Raw genomic sequence first — 14,143 nt, forward strand, 5'->3', positions numbered from 1 at the left:
TTTAAAAAGAGCACAACTAAAGATCAGGCCAACGTCACTGTTGAATTTTTTTTTTTTTTTGTTTTAACTACTGACGATGCTTTATTTTGCGCTAAAGCAAGTCTCAATGCTGGTCCATTACTGCGAAACATGTTACCATAATATCATATCACATTGTAAACAGACTCCCTTGATTCAGTTCCCAGCGTTACCGCATCGTGTTAAAATGCACGTTAGACTCTGTGAACAAACTGCCAAATAATGCGTGTACTCAACATGGACGTCACTCTCAGAAATACATTTTCGCCCCCCATTCCTAAAGCTCTCCAATATTCCTTGTACATATAAATGTTGTCATTTAAAACACAGCTAAAACTGACAATTAAAAGTAATTACACCGGAAACAAAATGCCAAATTTGACTTGGGTTAAACAACAAAAAATGCTTGATTTTGCAAACTGTCCACTTTAATTAGGCTAGTTTATTCTCGCTTGGATATTTCCCAAAACAGCCATTTTAAAATATCAAATAATCTGATTTTGGTTTTTGGTTATCAACACTCACGGTTATTTTGAAATGACAAATTTTGTTTCAAACAAAAGACAAACAATCGACTAAATCTGTCCGACATCCTAAAATGTGACGGTTTATATCAGTGAAATCAGACTTGTTTTACCTTTTTGCCAATTTTTTTTCCAAACCCAAATTTAAAATGTTTACGTCTTGCAATCAAGATAGCCGGCATCTGGCATCAATATTTATGTTGTCGCAATCACATTGCACTTAGACAATTCTATTTTAAGGACGTATCAAGCCTGCAGAATTTGACTGTCCTCATCGGTAGGAAATTACTGTTGCTAGGTATCGCTAGGTATGCTGGAACTGGAGTTTTAAAGCCGTTCGTTGCACCATCGCATCGAATGCGTTCCAGCTACTGTACGTTTGTCACGTGCTAGCACACTAGAGCAGACTGTCCCAGACAAGCGTAGCCTGTGCTGCAGAGCGCTCGTACTTTGCACTACGCACAATACACGAGCAACAAATTAATGTTTTCAAGATTACTACTAACGCATCACATGCAATTGTATTTAGCTAGACGTGTATTTTTCAACAGACCCCTTCCAATCCCAAACAATCGGTGTTTCTAAAGCGTTGATCTTTTTGTTTGGTTTTGTTTTTTCAAGTATCCGGTTTGAAACAATTCCCTGAGGAGTATCGTAGTCACTCTTCAGCTGCACAGCCAGCTAGCACAACACAAACATGGCCAAGATTAACGTTCTCTTGTAGCAATCACGAACCAACACACATTTGGTCCCTTCCAGAAAAGGTAATGCGAATAAAGAAATAAAAGAAATTTTAAAAAACCAAACCACCGACCCCAACGGAAATGGAAGAAAACTATCACCAACACCAGCATACCCAAGTCACATCTCCACGCTAAGCCCACAAACATAAAGAACCCTAAACTGATTAGCCAGCTAGCTTAGCGACAGCTATATCACATACCTGTACGAGTGATCATCTTTTGTGCACTTCGGAGGCGGTGAAAAAGCATTTCTTTTATTAAAAAGTTTCTGAAACAATGTGGGAGGCATTTTGTACCAAATAATTCGGTACAAGAAAATCCCTTTCTTATGAATCCACAAGCACACCTAGTTCCTTGAAACTAACTCCATTTGTGTCAGAGTCATATGACAGGCATTAGTCACACAAGCTGCTTGGAAACGCCACTGCATTTTTCTGATTGGCCAATGCGCTCGTGCTCCGTTTCTAAATTACAGGATTGGATGTTATTTTTGGCGGAACACCACGTGGTCAATAGAACTGCTGTGTTGATGTTTTGGAGTGCTGCATATGAACCGATACACAAATTAACACTTGAAAAGAACAAAGAAAGTCACAAGTCACAGAAGAAATACTAAATGTTTCAAGCAGTCCACTGCATTTCCCTACAATGTTGCAGGATCAAACACTGGCCCACTGGTACCCAAGGTTTTGCAAGCAGTCTGTACAGTGCAAAAAATGCAGTGACTGTGTTGCAATGAATTTCAACAAATAAGAAAGCCCACAAAGGGGAGACTATGTGGCAATACGCATACACCATTTATTTTCAACAGTTATAATTATAATACAGTTTTAATCAAATTTATTTTACATTTCATTTGAACATCAAATACATAGTACACATTCTTAAAATGTTTAAAGTAACCTCTTAATACTCTGGGCTTGCATCCTTTAATAATGGGAAAAAGACCTGCCCATGGAACTGTCTGACCTTGCCATAGTCTTCATAGAAGACACCTGGAAACACAAATGTATAACAATATATATTTGTAACAATACATTACAGGCATTTAGCAAACACTCCTATCCAGAGCAACTTACACAACATTTAACATAGCATTTACATTGCATCCATTTATACAGCTGGATATATACTGAAGCAATGCAGGTTAAGCACCTTGCTCAAGGCTACAACGGCAGTGTCCAACCCAGGAACCTGCAACCTTTAGGTCACAAGACCAGTTCCTTACTCATTTATACTACACCGCCACCAATACAAAACAATGTAATGGGAAGAACCTCATTATGGATCCAGTACTTACAAACCTACATATAAAAAGAATATTTTTGCAAACATGTTTAACTAGCCAGGGAGCAACAGGTTTCCAAAAGGAAAGTTGGAAAACTGAGTTCTGAGTTGCGAAATTAGTTCCCATTGGAGATGGGAAGGGCAGTTTCCAAAGGTGGAGTTTTGGCAAGGTAATCTGGCGCGTGGCCATGTTCAATGTCCTATTTGTAGGAACCAAAAGCGCCCCGAAAGCAGTTTAGTGGCCTGCAAGAAGCAATTCTGAAATATGTTTTTGGGGCTTTGAAGATTGCAACGGTATAATAAACGCAGGCTATCTGACGGAATATGATAGACAAGATTTGGCCAGTCAATGCTGTTCTCACCCTCCTCGGAAGCAACTTTTTTAAGATGTGAATTGCGGAAGAAGTTCTCCCCCTCCTGGACCAACTGAATCCAGCAGGCCTCGTGCAGTTCATTGGGATCGTGTACCTCAGAGTTCTTGAACTGCAAAACAAACGAGACAAAATTAACAGACATAAGAGTTGAGGAGAGAGTATCATCTGTCAAACTGTCCACACAAATTGGCACATATTCTTATAAGGCCAGACAAATACTGGACTTTTTTATTATTCTTCTTTTTTTTTTTTTTTTTTTTTTTTTTTAAACAAACAAAACTGCCCCCTACTGTATGTCAGGTGAACTGAACTGCTTAAAAAGGAGCATATGAAACGCCAAATACGCTGTAAAAAAATTATTATTAATAATAATAATAACAATAAAAAGCAAAATCCAATTAAAAATTATTACCAACCTTCAGATAAACTGGTCCCAGCTGATCAGGCACTGGGCGCTTGCTGGTAATGGGCTTGGTGAAAAAATAAAATAAAATTACTAAACATACGACCTAACAGCACAACAGCTTTATAATTTGGTAACGGCTGGTCACTATGGCCAGCCGTCACTCAACAGTAAAAGCAGCTGCACAAATCAGCATCTTACAGGCTTAGAGGGAAACGCAGCTGGGGGTTTCCCTCTCTTTCTTTGCAGAAAAGCTTCCTTTTCCTCATGGTCTGCGAAGTCAAAGAACCGCGCCAGCCCTGTGCACACGTCACACGACAGCGTCCGTGCATCCTCCCCACGGCGGAAGTTCTCCCCGTCATCGTCATCCTCAGACTCCTGCGTCATGGAGCTGGATCTCTCCCCATCATCATCATCATCATCATCATCCTCAGACTCCTGCGTCATGGAGCTGGATCTCTCCCCATCATCGTCATCATCCTCAGACTCCTGCGTCATGGAGCTGGATCTCTCCCCATCATCGTCATCCTCAGACTCCTGAGTCATGGAACTGGATCTCTCCACATCATCGTCATCCTCAGACTCCTGAGTCATGGAGCTGGACCGGTCGTCTTCGTCTTCCATGGAGATGAGCTGAAGGTCAGAGCTCATCTCCAGAACACCGAGCCCCTTTTCCGCACCTGCGCTGCCACACACTTCCTGTTTGGCCACTTTGAGTCCATAAGATTCAGTTCTATCCTCCTCCTTCTGCAGTTCCTGTCTGAGTACAGACTCATGGAAAGTGACCTTTTTTCTGCATTTCAAGGGCCTGGCCCTTGTGATCTGCAAAGGAGGGGTAATTTTTTACTCAGATTATAAATTATGAAGGGCCATTGCAAAGCAACAGAGGTCTGGTGCAAATGTTAATTTGTGAACTGGGCCAAGCATTACCTTTCTAGGTTGTTTGAATGGTGCTCGCACCATATTCACGCGCGTCTGAGGTGATCCTACTCTAGACACAGATTCTAGGTTTTAGGTTTGCTACAGAGAAACTGTCCAATTTTCTGTCTATATTCCACAAGAAAATGTACATTGTTAATCAGGAGAAGTAAAAAAAAATAATAAAAAGTTAAGTGTAACTGCTATCATTAGCAAACATAAGTGCACAGGCCAATCATTCAATGTTGAATTTCTTTGTAACATAAACAGGATGCACATATTTACCTTTTTCCACAGCCGTCCCATCCAACGTGACCTCTACAGAAATATAACCAAAATGAAATTCATGACAAAAAGTACCCACTGCTGTTTGGCAAAAAACTTTTGTGCCAGCGAACAGTCGAGTCGTCCATAACTGCATGAAGTTAAAGGTCCAGGAAACTGGATTTAAATTGCGGTCATATTCCCCAGAAGTGACAACCGATTGAAGTTTTTCAACCCAGTCATAACCATCACATTATGACTTGCCAGCAACAAACAGTGGCAAGAGCATCATTTACCTATTACACGTAGGAAAGGTTTCACTGGGCTTTAGCATTTTCTTTATGCAACTTGCACCCAGTTAATCCCATCCACCGAAAACCTGGTGTTTAGCCAAGGGAGAAATCAAGCCAATTTCGGCACAGGCTTTTATAGGTTGTTGTTGTTGTTGTTGCTGCAAGAATAATTAAAAGATTCTGAGCAGTTTGTGAATGCAAATAAGTATTAAAAGACAGCAGCAAAGAATTCACAGATTTCAGTTTCCTGGACCTTTAAAATATCCAATGAATACATCCCAATTTACAATAATTACACATTTCATATTTATAATTATTCATCAAGTGGCCATTTTGGATAGCTTAGAAATGCAACCATAAAGAACATTTCATACAGCACTAAGGAGATTATTCAAGTAATACAGTTGAATATTCTGACACCTGAAGTGACTGAAATGTGCTTCTCCAGTACACGGTCTAGCGGCTGGCGATGGTGAAGTTACCCAGTATGGACGAGAGATTAGGCGGCTGCCTCATGTCAATGTCCACAGCATGGCTGACATCCAGAAGAGTGGAGTTCTTCACCCGCAGCGTGAACAGCTCCTCCGCAGAAAACTCCAGGGCCTCCTCTTCACCCCCCGGTCCCCCCGCACCCCAGGCCAGAAAGCGTGTCACAGCAGAGCGGATTTGGTTCATTTCACCAAAAACAAGGAGTCACCCGAGGCACCCAACGGACATTCCGCACGAGAACCTGGACTCCACACGGAGAGCACTTTACAAAGCGGGATTAAGGAGATCCCCCCCCCCCTCACTTTTGAAACATTTTCAGTCGGTTAAAGTCAGGCTGGATGAATGCCCAAGTTATTTCTAAATATGAACACAAAAGTTTGCTGGCTAAATCCTTAATCCCGCTTTGTGAAGTGCCCCCCAACCATTGAACACTGCCCAGTACAATTATATGAACGATAATGATGAGTCAGGCGTCCCAGATTTCTTGGACCTAACCTATGAATCATACATACAAGACAAAAATCACATAACTCTCTCAGGGAGGTACATTTCAAATGAGAGATTTTCACATATCTTACTTAACCTGGGGCCCACATGTTTGAAAGGTGGCAGCACATCCCCTATTCAGTTCTTACCTCAGACCACTGCTGTCTGACAACTACGTTTAGGTAACAATGGAGTACAACTACAACAATTAGCGTGATGCATATTAAATTGTATAGTTTCCCTCGATTTGCTTTTAATTCATATTCGCACATACCGTCATCTGCTCTGCGGAAAACCTCGGGCGACGGTAAGCTGGTGTCGGTGGAGCTCTGACAGGCCGGTGAGGCAGGCGAGCTCGAGTCCATGCAGTCGAGCAGAAAGGAAGAAACCCCGGATGGCATAATCATGTCTGCAGGATTGATAATGGCCTTGGTGACACTATCAATTAACAGGGAATCCGATCGTGAAAGGATGTTATTGAAAATACTAACCAGATGTACCGTCTCGATTCGTCGAGCAACTTGCATCGCTGCAGCTTGCAATGTCCTGCATTGCAGATAAGAGGGCTTATATACAATTTTGGCTTTTAAACTGGTAACTGTGAGCTTTACATTTTCGCTTGCTCGTAAGACAATGTGCATAGCGAGACAAGAGATGGCCCGTCGTGGACGTACTTTCCAATGCAACGGGGGAGGCGGTTCCCTTTGTTTCTCGGTTGACACGACAGATCTGTGAAGTGAAATATTTCAGTATCGTATTGCCAATTCCGCGAAGGTACACGACCGTACGTCATTGTCATAAGTCAGATAGTTAAATTGACTTTACTCACTCATTGTGATGTTGGTACGGGGACTCGTGTATAGGGGAGAGACGTACGCTCCCTCGGCGCTCGGATACGCACATCGGTGTACGAACTTTTCGTTTTTCTAAGGCAAAACACAGATTGATGGGTTTCTCTTTATCAGCTAGCACATATTCAAGAAAATGTCGCGTGAATACTATAGCAAAATTACGAATGAACGTTATTGCCCCGGGAAATTCAGATAGCTATCGCTAAATTAGCAATAGTTTACCACATAATTGATATAAACTTGCTAATGATAGTTAGCTAACCAACTAACTTGTATTATTAGCAACATCAATTGTCCTTGTTCTTCCTGCAAAGTTCTTATAGACACTCGCAGTACTTTTCTGGACAGGTGTGGCCAAGCGGCGTTTTCGTTTTCTGGAAAAAACAGCATCGACTTTGCATCCTGTATCGTTTGACTTTCTGACATTTCGAGAACGACCCATTGAAATAAAAGCCGCAAGACAAACGATCGTTTTTCTTTTGAATTAACGTCAGACACAACCAGACGTAGTTCAGCGTTTTGTTGGCAAACGGTTAGCTTTGCCAGCAGTAGACTACTTAACTGGCTACCTTTAGCTAAGCAAACGTTAGCTAAGTGAATTCAGGCGGAAGTCTAGATTTAAATGAACTGAATAGCCTTGCAAGCCAGCCTCTCTTATTAAAACTAGTCATGCAAACATTTTTCACTTTCGATATGGGGTTAATTCAGCGCCATACGGTCACTAGAGCCAGTTAGCTAAGATAGCTAATTAATTCAGTCATTCATTCATTACACCGTTTTTAGATTTAACCGTCGTCCTCCTTTCGTACCGACCGTCGCGCTCCTCCCGCCTCTCACACGTGCATTCAATCTGGTACAACTGAAGCCACGCCCATTTCCCCAGGTAGGCCTCAGGAACTGAATGATGATTGGAGAGCGGGGCTTCACCTTCTGAATCTCTGATGTGTGTATTCAACATAAAGGCCATAATGTCGTAGAAATAACTAAAATATGAAATAAATAACACTTAGAAGTATACATGTGCAACAATAATAGCTTTATTCCTCTCATGCAATTTGTTTAGATAAACTAGATATAAACATTGTGCTCCATATGACATGTCGCTTTTATATAAATGTAAAATATATTTTTAAGACCTTTCGCTTCATGCTTGTGATTCCGTTGACACATTCACCAGGAATTTTTAATGCAATTTTTTTCTTTTTACAAGAATGCCGGCCATCCACTAGCAGCAGGAAAGGTTAGATTTGTTTCACATTCAAAATACTGCATTCTGTCCCTTCTCTTATTAATCTTGTTTGCATGTTTCTTTACAATTTACAGTGGGGTTTCACATATTTGCATGTATTGTTGGAAGTTATGATATGAGTCTATCCATTATGATCTCATATTTTTCAAGCAGATTCTGAAAAAGGCATAAAATTGTGTGCTATTTTGGTGAAATGTGTATTTTTAGAAGATCACAAGTTTGTGGATAATTATGTCAAACCTGCAGTCTGTCTATGTACAAATATTGTGTTTTTTTCCCCCTGAGGTATGGAAAGTAGAGTATTGTTTTTAAATTAAGTACTGCTATGTCTGTAATGTGTAAAGCTGCGTGTTACTGCAACAAATCTTCAAAAATAAAGAATGAGAAACCAAATTCATTGTCTTATGCTAATTTTGTTTGTGTATGAGTTGTGTGTCATTGGCGTGAAATGAACTATACATTCTCCGCAAACAAATTAGAAAAATAGTAAATGTCACTATATATGCCCATGGGACCACATCAGAACATTCAAATCTAAATATTGAATGGCATACGCAAATTCCTGGTGTACTATAGACGCCGTACAATAATTAACCCCATAGTAAGCTTAAGTGTTTCAGTGCTCCTGTTCTGACACCAGACAGTCATAGATTCAAACTTTAGCTAAACCATATCAAAAGACTAAAGCCTTTACTCATTTCTTCAGTGCTTGACTTTCTGGGAGTACAACTATTGTCTGTGTACAGGGACCACTTATTGCTTTTTTTTTATTTTTAAACCCTTTAAGTTGTGAGATCACATGTATGTGCGCAGAATGTCCTTAACTGAACATTCGAATGATTGATGTGACAATCACTACTGCTCAGTTAACACAAAATGTTCTCGTAATGTTACTGGAATGTTTTGTCAATGCCCGTAACATTGGCAGCGCGTTGGCAGCAACACTGCGAGAATGTTTGTGTCAGCTAGGTGGCCAATTAAAAGAAATTAGAACACTGACTTGGAATTTTAAAAATAAAAACATTCCAAAAAACCTAGTCATCTAGTATTCAAAGGATTTTAAGAATGTGTAGATGAGAGGAACAGTACAATAAGTGAACTGCGGTTCATTGGTAGAATTGTTCACATTGATGGAATAGATTCTTGCACTACTTAAATACTTCCTGCAAAGGTGTCCCAGAATTTTTACATTGCTTGTAATTGAAACATTGCAAAGAATAAATTAAAATCTTGTATGATTGTTCCAGAATTTCTCTTTATTTATTTGTCCAACCCATTCTCACCCATCCCTATTGCTGGAAGTATGTGTTACAAGGTGCTGATTCCATCTGACAGAAGATTAAATAATGGTACAATTATTTTCTCACTACACGCAAAAAAATAAATTAATTAATTAAATAAATAAATAAATAAATAAGTAAAAACCCTTTCAATCCATCGCTTTAAATATAATTACATCTAATCTCCCTCAATATGTACATTAAAGTAATACATCTTTGGGCTTTAAAACAAAGTCAAAACCAATTACAAAGGTCTACGCAAAAAAAAAAAAAAAAAAACCCCAAAGGTCAAACTCTATGCCTGCGTCGTGTCGGATAGATCGTCGCGTGCTGGAGCCCGCAGACCTACGCAGACTACGCAAGAAAGTCTTGTCGGGTAACAGCTGACTGCGGTGACTGCTGGCTTCGCATTAACCACCCCGGGATACGCCTCCTGAGACCTCCGGAGGGGGTGCTGGGGTCTGCTGCCGCTCTGAGGTGACCATGGCATGCACTGGCCTTCACCAGACACAGTCGAGAGTTCACAGGAAAAGAAAAACCTTGCAGATCAAGTACAAATCATTTCTTTGTTTTCGTAATGTTCTTTTTTTTTTTCTTCATTTCTTTTCTTTTGGCCGACACACACAATGAGGTCTATGCAGGCTGTTTGTTTGTTTTTTTTGGCTGCTGCTGTTGTTTCGGGTCTAATTTGTTTCTGTTTTTTTATTTTATTTATCTATTTATTTATTTATTTTTTTAAAGTCTTCATGCTCCCAGAATCCCCCAGGGCTGCAGCTCTCGTTGCGCAGGACGAACACAAACGAAAATGAGCTCTTTTCTTCAGCCGCGACCCACTGTGGAATTACTTGGTGTTGTCAGTTTTGTTTTTTTTCTTTTTTTTTTTCTTTTTTTGTTTTGATGGGAAGTTAAGGACAAATGGTTACCGTTACAGCAATATTGCTACAGGTCCTAGAAACCAGGTCATTCATTTGATGGGGTTACATTGAGATGTTGGAGTACAGCTGCTCGATCTCTCCCTTGAAGTACTCTTTCAGCTCCGGTCTCTTCGCCTTCAGTGTGGGCGTCAGCAATCCGTTATCAATGGAAAACAGCTCACTGTGGACATAGATATCTTTGACCTGAGGAAAGACGCAAATGAAAATGTTAGTTATTAGCTATTACATAAACAAATTATGAAATGAACAGTTAAATGGACAACCAAAAACGAACAAAATAAATAATGTACACATCAAGTGTGATGGACATTACCGTTTTGCAGCCCTGTGACTAATCCAAGCATCACATGCGTTCAGTGGACTCCGTGTTTCTACCTGTTGCTTTACATTATTTTTGTACTTCAGAATTCCTTATTGGCTTGATTCTATATGAGTTTATGAAAGTTATTTTGTTCCTTCATACTTTTGTAAGTGCAACTGTCCACTTTCAATTTGTATCATATACATCTAACGAGACGCTGTGAGTTCAGAACAGGCCCGGCACAGTGCCGCAGGAGACCGGTGAAGACCCGGGGCCTGCGTCACAAAGCAGGATGTCTGAGTTAGCTGGATAACTGCGCTGAGTAAAACTCTGTGTCACGAAGCAGGATGTCTGAGCTAGCTGGATAACTGCGCTGAGTAAAACCCTGTGTCACAGAGCAGGATGTCTGAGCTAGCTGGATAACTGCGCTGAGTAAAACCCTGTGTCACAAAGCAGGATGTCTGAGCTAGCTGGATAACTGCACTGAGTAAAACCCTGTATCACAGAGCAGGATGTCTGAGTTAGCTGGATAACTGCGCTGAGTAAAACTCTGTGTCACGAAGCAGGATGTCTGAGCTAGCTGGATAACTGCGCTGAGTAAAACCCTGTGTCACAGAGCAGGATGTCTGAGCTAGCTGGATAACTGCGCTGAGTAAAACCCTGTGTCACAAAGCAGGATGTCTGAGCTAGCTGGATAACTGCACTGAGTAAAACCCTGTATCACAGAGCAGGATGTCTGAGTTAGCTGGATAACTGCGCTGAGTAAAACTCTGTGTCACGAAGCAGGATGTCTGAGCTAGCTGGATAACTGCGCTGAGTAAAACCCTGTGTCACAAAGCAGGATGTCAGAGTTAGCTGGATAACTGCGCTGAGTAAAACCCTGTGTCACGAAGCAGGATGTCTGAGCTAGCTGGATAACTGCGCTGAGTAAAACCCTGTGTCACAAAGCAGGATGTCTGAGTTAGCTGGATAACTGCGCTCAGTAAAACCTGGAACAGTTCTTTTTACCTCAGTCCATGTTCCAGATTTTGGAGGGTTCTAGCTTTTACTCGTAATCCTGCTCCATGATACAGGGCCCTGTGTCGGTTGAAACGCTGTTTCTAAATTTATCGCTGGAAGCGCTGGAACTGTGGACAGGCACCTTCTTTTTCCCCACAGCTAAAAAGTTAATTACTTTTTGCACGCCGGATGTGACGAAGTTCTACGACATTTCCGTCAAATACACCGCCTGTCCTAAAATTCCGTAACTTCACAGGCTTTTCCAAATGGCAAAGGCCCTCCTTTCTTACTCAGATCAAACTGGCCATCACATGAACACGAAGGCAGGATGACGTCATCACATCACACGGCCCGTTACCTGCTCGAACGAGTGGAGTCCACTGGCCTTGCCAAGCTTCACCATGTCCTCCATGATGGCCTTCTTCAAGTCCTTCACAAGATAAAGACAGCAAGTCTGTTTTACTGACTTTGAAAATATTCCATATAAATTTAAGAACCAGTTACCTTTATTAGCTCATGTAACAGTGTAGTTATGTAAAGTAAAATCGAATTTTTTGTATTGTGCGCAGTACTAAATTTTACAACCAGCATTTGAAAGTAGAGATAAACACTTTTCTAATTTATTACGAAATAAATAATGAATACAATATTTAATATAATAGTGTAAATACAAAATACTGAAAGTTGAATAAATGATGTGTGTACCTGGTTTTTACATAGATCTCCAAAACAGCCCTCAAGGCCCCTTTTCCTGGCCCACGGTGGCATCACCTCAGGATCTGGAACTACAATTCCCACCAGGCAAGACTACAGGAAGACATGGACACAGTCACACACCAAAGGGACAGGCACACTTTTACATAATTATTTTATGGTTTGAACCATATCAGGATTCAAAACCAAACAGTATGCAGGATATCCAGTTTCTAATACACAAAAAAATGATTATTCTAGAATCTCAGAGACATTAATCCCAGAGTTACTGACAACCAATAGAGTATAAACAGAAAACGGCAAATCTCTCTCATATTCCACCTGAACAGTCTGCTAAAATATGTTTCTGAAAACATTTGAGATGAGAAACAGGCCATGTAATTGGTGAATTGTGACTCATATTTGATCTGCGACGCCTAGTTTGACAGTTTGAGCCAGTTTCATGAGCCAGGCGCAGCTGTGATAATTAATTTGAATAGGGAATACTTTATGCAAATTAGATGGACACACTGACTAGTGTAGTAGGCGGAGCCAAGCTGAAACAGTGAGTGCAATTACTCATTAAGATAAACAGTACATATGCAGAAAGCAATTGAATGTACTTCTGCACTGAGCATGTGCAGAGGCACACTATTTGGCAGCACATAGTACAAAGAAATTAAATGATTTTGTGTTCCTCTGCAACACAGCAACACTGGCTCTGTAACTGCATGCACTTCCTGGACTACTCTTGGCCACTATATAAGCTGAACGCCTAGCACGTTAGCGGCGCAGCTACGTAGCATGTTAGCAGCGCAGCTACGTAGCACGTTAGCGGCTCGGCTACCTGCAGGCTGTCTCCGTGGATGTAGAGCTGAGATATGGGCTCGCTGCGGATGTAGATGTTCTCGATCTTCTCCGGCGAGATGTACTCCCCCTGAGCCAGCTTGAAAATGTGCTTCTTTCTGTCGATGATCTTTAACGTGCCGTTCTGCAGGGGGGTGGCGGTGGGGGGGGGGGGGGTGGGGAGAACACCAGACGAGCAGTTCAAGAGGACATGACATATCTGAAAGGACTACGCAGACAGACATTTTCATGTGCTGAGGGCATAAATGATCCACGTCTTAATTTATTCTATTTTCCTTCATTTCTTCAAGCTATTTAATCCTTGTTTAATCCAATATCCAATTTAATGTCTTGGTATGTTGTACTCATAGGACCTTCTCATTGCTGCAACGTCCTCCACATGTTTTGGGGGGGGGGGGGGGGTGGTGGGGGGGGGGGGTGTAGACAAGCAGGTGCTCTCCACTAAAGGTTGTGCTGTCCGCAGACGTAGCTGCGCAGTTATTGCGACAGATGCACAGGCGTCAAAGGCACATGGCAGGCGCTATATTGGGCAGAGTCACATGCAACGAAACAGACAACCCCTCCCACCCCTGGGGTCACTAAAGGCAATATTGGCTCCCAGGCACAGTGACGGGTTTCGGCACCAGACTCTGAGGCAAAGACACACATTTGATGGACTGCCCTCAGGTCTGTTTTGGCGCTATCGTAGTATAATGGGTGAGGAACTGGTTTTGTAACCTAAAGGTCACAGGTTCCATTCCTGGGTAGGACACTGCCGTCATACCCTTGAGCAAGGTACGTAACCTGCACTGCTTCAGTACACATCCAGCTGTATAAATGGGTGCAATATAAGTGCTGTGTAAAATGTTGTGTAAGTTGCTCTGGATAGGAGCGTCTCCTAAATGCCAGTAAAAGCCAAAGTGCTTTCAGAGCAAATGGCCAGTATTTCAGTTTCGATCTGAGTACGTGAACATGCCACACAGCACAGGGGCTCGTCATTCCCCGTCTTAAGTGAACAGATGACGGAAAGACGACATACAGGCAACCATTTGCCGATGTCTCCAGTGTGGAGCCATCCGTCCGAGTCCAGCGTCTCCGCGGTCTTCTCCGGGTCTTTGAGGTAGCCCTTGAACACATTGGGTCCCTTCACACACACCTGTTGGGGGGGAGAAAGAGAGCAGGGTTTCAGG

At 41.7% G+C, this 14,143-nt stretch overlaps 3 protein-coding genes across 8 annotated transcripts in view; all 3 read right to left on the reverse strand.

The window, feature by feature from the left end:
* Positions 1–1,656, reverse strand: part of fnip1 (folliculin interacting protein 1) — a 35,851-nt gene extending 34,195 nt beyond the window's left edge. For both annotated transcript variants that reach the window (XM_035433480.1, XM_035433479.1), the window contains exon 1: positions 1,486–1,656. In XM_035433480.1, coding sequence (XP_035289371.1) covers positions 1,486–1,574 — 89 coding nt within the window. In that variant the 5' untranslated portion in view covers positions 1,575–1,656. The remainder of the gene's footprint in view (positions 1–1,485) is intronic.
* Positions 1,657–2,056: 400 nt separating this feature from the next.
* On the reverse strand, positions 2,057–7,478 carry LOC118235420 (RRP15-like protein). Of its 3 annotated transcripts, none has more exons than XM_035432723.1 (12): positions 7,460–7,478; positions 6,629–6,725; positions 6,474–6,528; positions 6,291–6,345; positions 6,074–6,208; positions 5,307–5,432; positions 4,553–4,585; positions 4,280–4,335; positions 3,551–4,171; positions 3,363–3,416; positions 2,935–3,055; positions 2,057–2,280 (listed from the first exon to the last, which is right to left on the reverse strand). In XM_035432723.1, exons 2-12 carry the CDS (start codon positions 6,700–6,702, stop codon positions 2,192–2,194), a joined length of 1,419 nt encoding a protein of 472 aa, XP_035288614.1. In that variant the 5' UTR covers positions 6,703–6,725; positions 7,460–7,478; the 3' UTR covers positions 2,057–2,191. The 3 variants fall into 3 exon arrangements, with proteins under 3 accessions (XP_035288614.1, XP_035288613.1, XP_035288611.1); XM_035432722.1 differs by lacking the exon at positions 7,460–7,478 and adding an exon at positions 7,423–7,450; XM_035432720.1 differs by lacking the exon at positions 7,460–7,478 and adding an exon at positions 6,921–7,414.
* Positions 7,479–7,667: 189 nt separating this feature from the next.
* Positions 7,668–14,143, reverse strand: part of acsl6 (acyl-CoA synthetase long chain family member 6) — a 34,877-nt gene continuing 28,401 nt past the window's right edge. For all 3 annotated transcript variants that reach the window (XM_035433988.1, XM_035433986.1, XM_035433987.1), the window contains 5 exons: positions 13,993–14,109; positions 12,955–13,098; positions 12,120–12,221; positions 11,773–11,844; positions 7,668–10,297 (listed from right to left, as the gene is read on the reverse strand). In XM_035433988.1, the coding sequence (XP_035289879.1) occupies positions 10,157–10,297; positions 11,773–11,844; positions 12,120–12,221; positions 12,955–13,098; positions 13,993–14,109 (576 nt within the window). In that variant the 3' untranslated portion in view covers positions 7,668–10,156. The remainder of the gene's footprint in view (positions 10,298–11,772; positions 11,845–12,119; positions 12,222–12,954; positions 13,099–13,992; positions 14,110–14,143) is intronic.

This window comes from Anguilla anguilla, chromosome 9 (genome assembly GCF_013347855.1).
Source record: "Anguilla anguilla isolate fAngAng1 chromosome 9, fAngAng1.pri, whole genome shotgun sequence".
Classification (NCBI taxonomy): domain Eukaryota; kingdom Metazoa; phylum Chordata; class Actinopteri; order Anguilliformes; family Anguillidae; genus Anguilla; species Anguilla anguilla.

What these genes read in the sequence shown, in the direction of transcription:
- LOC118235420 (XM_035432720.1), bottom strand. Translation starts at nt 7,092, where the DNA reads ATGGGTCGTTCTCGAAATGTCAGAAAGTCAAACGATACAGGATGCAAA. An exon ending in TAATCTCTCGTCCATACTGG is followed by an intron (nt 4,586 to 5,306) that starts GTAACTTCACCA and finishes ATATTTCTGTAG; the next exon opens with AGGTCACGTTGGATGGGACG. An exon ending in CATTCAAACAACCTAGAAAG is followed by an intron (nt 4,172 to 4,279) that starts GTAATGCTTGGC and finishes CCTCCTTTGCAG; the next exon opens with ATCACAAGGGCCAGGCCCTT.